Source organism: Trichechus manatus, unplaced genomic scaffold (assembly GCF_000243295.1).
Source record: "Trichechus manatus latirostris isolate Lorelei unplaced genomic scaffold, TriManLat1.0 scaffold00102, whole genome shotgun sequence".
NCBI lineage: Eukaryota > Metazoa > Chordata > Mammalia > Sirenia > Trichechidae > Trichechus > Trichechus manatus.
The window spans coordinates 3,735,982-3,745,410 of NW_004444038.1; the positions used below are offsets into that span (position 1 = coordinate 3,735,982).

General features: G+C 40.6%; 1 protein-coding gene across 1 annotated transcript in view; it reads right to left on the reverse strand.

Annotated features, from left to right (window-relative positions):
• NALF1 (NALCN channel auxiliary factor 1) overlaps positions 1–9,429 on the reverse strand; it is a 719,112-nt gene that overhangs the window by 33,787 nt on the left and 675,896 nt on the right. Inside the window, exon 2 of the mRNA XM_004382935.1 lies at positions 7,253–7,424. Within this exon, the coding sequence (XP_004382992.1) occupies positions 7,253–7,424 (172 nt within the window). The remainder of the gene's footprint in view (positions 1–7,252; positions 7,425–9,429) is intronic.

Genomic DNA, 9,429 nt, shown 5'->3' on the forward strand with positions numbered 1-9,429 from the left:
CAGGCTTGCTCTAAAATTAACCGAATCTATAACTATCTGAGATAATCTGCAATGTCCTAGATGTTTCCGTGCCCAGCACAGCTACAAAGTAGGACAAACCCTTAGCAAACATACTTTAACTGCAGACAACGTAGGTAAACAAACACCTATGTTGAGTACGCTTTCACTTGTTGCAGGAAATTCCTGTTTGCCCAAAGTTATCCTTCCTAAACTGAAATTTCAGAATTCTTCCTTTGGTTTAACGCTTCGCCTGCTACCATATTGTAAATACTTACGAGTTTTATCATGCACGCATAGTTCTCAGGAGGGGGGAGGGCTTTATAGTGATGTGGGTTGCACCCCACTTCTTGCTTAAGGGATGACCATTGAATATTTTGATTCACTCCCCACCTAAGCACAGACTACCCAACTCTGCTGTCCAGGTGCCAGGCACTCCCCCTCTATTTGGGTAACCTTCAAGAGTCCTGGCTTGAGCAAAGGGGACTATCTGTCCTAGATATTTCAGAGAACACTGAGCATATTTGCCAGAAGCAAGTCTGTGTCACTTCTGCTGGAAGGTTAACAATTGTGGGCTGATGTCAGAACGATTCTCCCTAGATAGCACCAAAGAGGACAGCTAACACCCTTTCTGCACAGTCCACCTGCGGTGCTCAGTTGCATGGTGACAGGCCAGTAAATGACCACTGGCTCAGCCGGACACAGCTCCCTGGAGCTGGCAACCTTGGTGCGCACTGAGATGGAGGTTGGATAGTTCTTGGGACTGATTCAACTCCTGTCCATGTAAAAGCTCAAGAACGGTTTTTTCCACACTCCCTGATCTAATCCCTTTCATTTCTCCCCTTAGATCAGGCAAAGTATAGAGATGAAATGCAGAAAGACAATTTGAGCTATGTTGGAATTTCCCCAGAGTTGGTCTTTGTGATCAGGATGGTGAAGGATACGATCAGGTGTATCAGCATACCTTGAGATGGATGAGTTTATCCACAGGTTCTTCTTGGCTCTCTAGCAAGGGTCATTCTGGATGAGCTGGAGTCAGTCTTCCTCCCCTCAGATCACAACACTCCACCAAGCCAAGGGAGAAATCCGAAGTCCCCTCTGAGGCTAAAGCAGTTGACCCTTCTGCAAGCACTGTCATACTGGGCCAGACACATTCCCCATTTAACTGGGGATTCGACTCTCAGCAACCCTGGGAACTATGAATTTAGGGAGGCTGAGTACTGTTATCTCACTTTTATAGACAAAGAAACTGGAACGTTACAGTGGACATGACTTTGCAACATCCGTAACTACTGGAGGAATTCAGATATCCTAATTTCTGCCCCGGTGCTCTTGCCCACATTGTGCTCCCTTGCCAAAGTCACACTTGAACTGTTGCAGATACATGTGGTCCTTGTAGGTGCCGTACAGTCGGTTCCCACTCATAGCGACCCTATGTGCAACAGAACGAATCCACACGGAGATGGACGGCAGGGAAAACAGTCACATCTTCGTGACCTGAATTCAGATCTAAAGATACAGCTTTGAATGAACCTCAGAAGGTACAGAGATTTAATGAAGACGGAATCTCAAACACATGAAGTTACTATATTTTACTTAAGTTTTATTTTAACTTATTTTCATATTTCTTTATTTTATTCTGGCCATCATATCCCATCCACATTTCTTTTCTGCCCAAACTTTTGATATACTTATTAATATTTTGATAAGCTCAAAAGTTGTTGTGTAACATTAAATGATGCTGGAGCTAAAGGGGTATTTATGATTCTTTTTGCAAAAAGAAAATAACTATTTTTTTACATCTTGAAACAGCTTGACACACAGAAAAATATGGAAATTGAAGAGTGTATATATATGCAAATTAAAATCTATAGGAAGCAGGGTTTTTTTTATTACGACCTTCTTTTACTTAGAAAATCTTTTATGTCTTTTTAAAATCTTTATCAATTCGCTAGGAATATCGCAACTGGATTTTGGAAAAGTTTCTGCTTTCAGGGTTGTGAACTCTCGCAAGTGAATTAGGAGACACAAATTTTTTTAAAAAAATTCCTTTCTAATTTGAGCAATATGCATATCAAAGTATTTTTCTCCCTTCTTTCTCATTGGAGTATCTTCTTTTCTTGCCTGAAGGCAGTAATCTTCTTTTAGATATTCTGTAGTAGCACAGGACTGCCACAAGGTGGCTCAACTCCTCCATCACACATCATAATCAAGCCTGTCAAGGTACGTAACAGCAGCCCACAGTGTTTTCCCAAGAGATGGAAACATAACCTTATTCTTGTCACAGCTAGAAAGTGGAATGCAGAATTTACATGCAATTCTCAAAATATGTTTTATCTCCATTGTCAGTAACACCCGGCAGACCAACTTTCACTTTTTTTCCCTTCTGATAATTTCTCTATGAAAAATAGAGCAGCAAATCCTGTCTCGTCTACTTTATCTGTCAATCAGACGGTAATTTCCATAACATTTGTTACCATAGCACCCCAACCTGTGATACTCTGCTACTTCCATTGTCTTCATTTCGGTTCATTGTTACAGGTAAGCAATCAAGCATTTCTCTAAGAGACTCGAGAATAAGGCGAGGGGGTGTGGAGAAGGGAACCCACGTAAATTATCACAGCGATGGGCTGACACCGTAGGATCCAAGAGTCTCATCCCCTGACTTTAAAGAAGAAGACACAGCACATGATGTGAACTAAGTTTGCCAACAGAACCCACTTTGAAAATTTTTAGCTCAATAATGCCTAACCGTGAATGACAGATTTCACTGTGACAGCACCTCAGAATTTCTAATTAATTTTTCAGACACTCGATCCGTAATGTGTCGGATCTCTTCCTTAACAGGAGAACCTAGAGAGATCTCGGGTAACGAGGCTTTCCTTTATCTCTTACAACGGAATCAGAATTGAGCATACAACGAGCCAGTCTTCTCGTCATCCAGGTCTGCGGGCAGAGAACGTTGGGTCACGACTTTCTGTACCATCCTTAATCAACGACATTGGGTAGCAATAGACATGTGTTCTTGGATATTTTGTTTTTGTTTTTTTAATACATAAGAATGGCTGACTAAGGACCATAGGCACACAAAGTGGCAGACTATCAAAAAATACAAGTCTAAAACATTCAGATTCAGGACATGGGTAAGTAATGTTTGCATCGTATAGAAATGAACACTAATCATTGGATTTAATAACTGTTACCAGAATTATAAACGACACCTGATTATATAGAGACAGTTTTTTCTGTTCTGAACCTTCCAAGTGGCTCACTGATCCTAAGGGCTGACTTTCACTCTTTTTGTAGATTATAAGAATCCTGAGTATCAGAATACGTCTAATAAAAGATCCGAGAGGAAGAACTGGGTGTCCTGTAATTTCCTACCCATAAAAAGCTGGACGCAAAGGACTCTCGGGAAGTAACCGCCAGAGCACTGGTTTGTCACCAAGGAGAACCACCTTAAGCAAAACTGAGCCTCACTGCATAGCGCCTGGCAAGGGTCCATTTGCAGCCATGCGCTTACTGAATACTTTTAGGACTGACAAAACAAGCAAGTGAATAATCCTCAGTAGTATCTTAGAGGGGATCTCTATAAGCTGCAAACTGAATGTATTTTCAAATTGTAGGGAAACCACTATAATTATTTTTGCGGAATTTGCAACAAACTCATCTAGTCCTGCAAATCTTGATGATACATGATTGTCTTTTTTTAGCATAAATAATGGAAATACAACAATTTACTGAATTAAAAAAAGAAAACAGCAATTACTAGAAGCAAGATTAACGCCAATAGGTTGGTTAACTTCTTTTAACAGCGATGTGTTTAGCGATTGTCATTGTACCTAATGCAGTGAAGAAGACATCCAAGAGATCTACCACTACCGTGAATACATGAAGCTGCTATGTGCCTGCCATCCCAGGCAGCCTCAGGGTATCTGCAGCCAAGCGTGAAAGTGGAAAAACTACACCTATTTCTCTACTAGATGTAGTCTGGTTTCGCTTGAGCAGAGAAGACATTTCATTCGTAAAGACACCCGAGATGGCTCACACGGACCCCAAGCTCATCGAAAAGATGAGTTATTGGGTGGCTGGTTAAAGGTCTTCATGTTCGTCTATAGGAAATGAGCCTCCAAAAATCATGTGACTTAAAGGCTGGGAGCAAATGCTATACCCATGTGTGTCTTACTGATTTTCCTAGAAGCATGCCAAGCCATTGAGCTCCATGGGTTTAACCAGAGGTGCCCTGGAGGCTGCTGCCCATGCTAACGTCTTCTAGGACGGACGTCTTCCAAGATGGAGACTAATCTGGGACCCGTGTTCAGGACCTTGTCAGTGGTGGCGAGGCAAAACTGATTAGCATCGGTGCAGGTATCGTCCTGGTTCAGGTCTCCCAGCAAAGCCCTTAAAGGGACATGGGTGCCCGCAGGTGGGAACTGACGGCTGCTAGTTATCAAGATAGACGGGACTCCTTCAGAGGCCTGGGTCACATATTAGGAAGAAGATTAATCTGAAACTTAGCATCTTTTTCATCAAACAAATTAATAGAACTTCAGAGTAAAATGCTTTTGGAATTTATTCTGCACATTTTTGAGCAACTCTGTAATAAAAGGAACAGAGACACAAACAAAGAGTAGTGAAGGACAGGTAGGTTCTCCAAGGCTCAGTGATGAGATTATCCCAGAAGGCCTCTAGCATAGAAAGGCTTTTTCCGTGGACCAGATCACGCATCCCTCTCTTCCAATGCCTTGTCTCTTTTCTTTAATAATATAGCTATGACTATGGAAGAGCTATTTTTACAAAAATCAAAAGCCATTTAAAAAATCAGGTGGACACTCTTCCCATGCTGTGCAGAAAGGGATTAAATCCCATCTTTAGTACTGTGATGGCCTTGTAAGTGCATTAACAAAGGGACGTATATTCAGACCTGTACGCCAGATTCACACGCATCGATAAAGAGCAGGAAATTGTCAGGAATGGAAAAAGATAAATGCTTCACCCTTTATATGGGTTATTTTCTACTTTGAAAACCTGATAAAAGCTACTGACTTTTTAGGGAAAACTTATTGTGCATGTAAATGTAAAAGCAACTTTTACATAAAATTCTCCTGGTTTTGCTGAAGTCATGGACACCTCATTCATTGAGTGTTCTATGGAAACACCAAGATAATAGCCTTTGTTTGGTGAATTTTGGCTCAGATTAAAAGGAAAAATATATTGGTTTCCTTCCTTCCTTCCTTTCTTCCTTATCTCCTTTGCCTGTACCGCATTCTCTCTCCCTCTCTCGTTGTCTCCAGGAAAGAGGAGCTATATGAAAAAAAATCTGAGCATCAAATCAGTGGAATAACTAAAAATGATTGGGAAATCATTTTATGTCTCATAACTCACTGTCTTGTGTACAACAGTTATTGCTTATTCATGACATACTTCATCCTTTATCTGTAATCCTGATAGCAAACCTCCATGGGGGGTGTTGCTATTACTAAGTTATTAATGAGGGCATAGTGGCTCTGAGAGAATACACAACAGAAATGGAACTAAAGCCTATGTCTGCTTACTTTCAGCTAGATGTTCTTCCCCCAGATTTGAGCAGCATAAAAATACTCATTCACTTCTTAGGAGAAGGTCCTTAGGGGACAACTCGAGTGGAGTGTTTCTTGACAGCTTATCATTTAGAGTCAGAAGTCAAAGGCCAGAGGAGGCAGTACTGCAAATGTGGTGAAGGGGTAGGTATATAAATCAGCAATCTGGAAATAATCTGATAAATTCTCAGGTTGATCATCTCAGTACGTCGCTCTGTTTTAGGGGCATTTCATAAAGCCTAATATAAGAACAGGCTTTTAGTCTTTCTCCATCCAGGTTCCATTGAAATAGTCTTACAGTATACCACAGTTAGTGTGATGGGTACTGTCATGTGTCACCTTGGCTAGGCCATGATTCCCAGTATTATGTGATTGTCCTCCATGTTGTGGTATTGTGTAATAATGTGTTGTCAATCCTAAACCTCTATATGTTAATGAGGCAGGATTAGTGTGGGGTGTATCTTGAGCCACGCCCTTACTAAAGGGTTTCAAGTTGCACCCCTACTCAAGTCACTACCTTGCTCAAGGAAGGTTTCCTTGAGGGTGTGCCCTGCATGTGATATATATGAATGCTCTGGCAAAGCTCTCTCTCGCTCTGGATCCTTGTCATCATCTGACCTCTGGTTCTTGCGACTTGAGCCAGCAGGCTGCCGTCTGATCTGCTGATTTGGGTTCGTCAGCCTCTGCAACCACTTGAGTCAGGAGAAGCCTGATGCCTGATGCCTTACCCACGCATTTGGGCCTTGCAGGCCTCCACAACTACATGAGCCATTTCCTTGAGATAAATCTCTTCACTGATTTTGCTTCTCTAGCGAACCCAGCCTAAGATAGTTAGTATAGTTTTTTATTCCTTCGGTTTGAAAACTAAACTTGTTACAATTCAAATCATACAGATACAAAAGCATATTACAGGTTTTTACTAGAAGAGAATGTAGGTCTGATTCTCCCACCATCCTGGTGAAGTAGCTTGTTCTTGCTGTCTACTCACCATTTTAAAAATCAGACTAGTCTGATCCTTTACATCTTATTTGTGACTAAATTACATAATGCTTATAAATATCCAGAAAATAAGTGAAGATATTGATATTTCGCCCGGTCTGAATCATTTGCTGAAAGAAGTAAACATTGTTCATTAAAAATATAAGAATTGTATCTGCTGTGTTGTTAAGTAGCTCTAATACACACACACACACAACATTGGCAAACATTTTTTTATGCTCTTGATACTTATTTAAGATAATGCAACATGGAATTCTCAGGAAATAGACACGCAGATATAAACTTGTTACTAATTTGAAGAAAAAATATAATGTTACTGGCCTCATCACATCATCTGTTCTTATGTAATACAAAAGTAATGCAAACAGGATCCAACCCACTCTAAGTCAAATTGAAGTACACCCAATGATCGCTAATATTTTACCCTCAGAGTTATCCTTTTACAAGGTAAATTACTGTGGTCACAGTTGTACTATAGATAATGTGACATAGAAGCAGAAGCATTTCCACATCCATTTAGAAGCTTTCCGTGCGTCTGCTAATGAAGGCATGAAAAACTACGAGCCATATCTTCAAGGTTATATCTGTGAGAGGAAAAACCAAAGCAAGCAAACATCACAGAGGAGAGCAGAACAACAATGAGAGACTCGTTGACAGAATACTGCCCTGCACTGTACCTGTGCAGATGAAACTGGACAGTCCTCCATAGATGACTTCATCGTTGTCGGGCAATATAAATGGACACCTTGTCTGAACCTCCAAACAGTATTGCTTGCAAGGAATTGTCTTTCTGCAGTTAAACTGTGTGACTTCAAAATACTGGGAACAGAGCCAGGCTTTGTAGACAATCTGAAAGAAGAGAAGAATCAAAAATATGGAGGGATGACAACGGTTCTGTCTCTAACCAAAGGACATGTTGTGTTGTGAGAAGCATGCTTGGTTTCAAGTGGGTTATAAGAAAACTCTCGTTTTGGAAAAGCATATTTACACAATGCCAGCTGCAAGTGCTAATAACGTAGCCACAAAAGTCTGCAGTAAGAGCAAAACATTATTTGATGGAGCCCTTAATAGGATGCAAAAGATATTCTGGCTTTTAGTTTGATGAAGCTTATTTGAGAAGCAGTGGATTTAGGCAGGACCTCTGCATTTTCTCACAAATCTGGTGAGATAGAAAGAGAAAGAACCAACTGGCAGTTTTGATAGACCGTAGTTCTTTACTGCAATGTGCGAGGTCGACTGGGTAATCTTCCCTGTTCCCCGTGCCTCGGTCCACCGTCTGTGCTTCCAATTGACACTAGATGGTGTGCTGACTCCTTTATAATGACAACCAAGCAGGCGGCAAGAAAACAATGCCCACTACTTAGTTCTTGAACTGCAACAGGCACCAAAACCAAATCCATTGCTATCTCTTAGTGACTCTACAGGACAGAGGAGAACTGCCCCACAGGGTTTCCAAGGAGCAGCTGGTAGATTTGAACTGCCAACCTTTTGGTTAGCTGAGCTCTTAACCACTGCATCACCAGGGTTCCTTCAAGAGGCACAGAGCAAGCAAAAATGGCCATTTATTTTAATGACTCTTATCAAACGCATTAAAAATCTCATTGTCTGAAAGCCCGGAAACACCCAGCTTAGATTAGACTTACTATTCTGTACTGTGGTTAAGGGAAGGAGGAGGAAAACCTCATCAGAACAGCAACTTTGATCTTTTAGAGGCTCTGTGATCCACAACAATATTTGTTAGGTATTACAGGTAGTTCCTGACTTACGACCGATTTGAGTTACGACGAACTGCACTTAACAACCCTGCATTTCACTGCAATGTGTACGGTATGTAATATGTACTACATACAGTGGGGCAGTGTATAAGCTGCTAATATTATCAATCTCAGATGTTTGTATGTAATGTCTCCAACACCAAAAGACAAATACAGATTGGATTTATAAAGATAATGATAATAAAAGGCAATAATAATGAAAACATAAAAAAAAAAAGAAGAGGTATTCATTTATGAGAACCGATTTATGACAGAGTTATCAGAAGGAAAACTCATGAAAGTTGGGGACTACCTGTATTTAATTTTTATTTATTTATCTCTTAATAATTCCTACTTTAAATCTTTTATTGTCTTAGAACATAGTTTCTATGTTTCAATTCTTTTTTTTTTTTAATTGTACTTTAGGAGACAGCTTACAGAGCAATCACGTTTCCCATTAAACAATGAATAAACATATTGTTTTGTGACATTGGTTGCCAACCCCATGACCTGTCAACACTCTCCCCTTCTCAACCTTAGGTTCCCCATTCCCATTTGCCCAGCTTTCCTGTCCCCTCCTGCCTTCTGATTCTTGCCCCGGGCTGGTGTGTCCATCTAGTCTTGTATACGTGGGTGATCTACACGTATTATTACGCATTTAATTTTTAAAAACACAAAAGGACTGTGACTTCACTCATTGCTTTATTTTTGTGTCTATTTGGGAAAATATTTAAAAAATGAACGTTCTGTAACAAAATGAAGTATGCTGAACGTAAATTCAAATAAAACAACGACACAAGAACCCATCTACAGTATGGTTGTGTTAGTTGCCATGGAGTGGGCTCTGATTTCTAGCAACATGTTGCTGAGCTTCAGAGCTATTCATAGATCCTTGACACTGACGGTTTTCATGGGTCTGTTTCTAAGATTAATACTTGTCATTGTAGTTAGGTGCCGTCGAGTCGATTCCGACTCATAGCAACCTAGGTACAACAGAACAAAACACTGCCCAGTCTTGCAACATCCTCACAATCGTTGCTATGTTTGAGCCCATTGTTGCAGCCACTGTGTCAATCCATCTCGTTGAGGGTCTTCCTCTT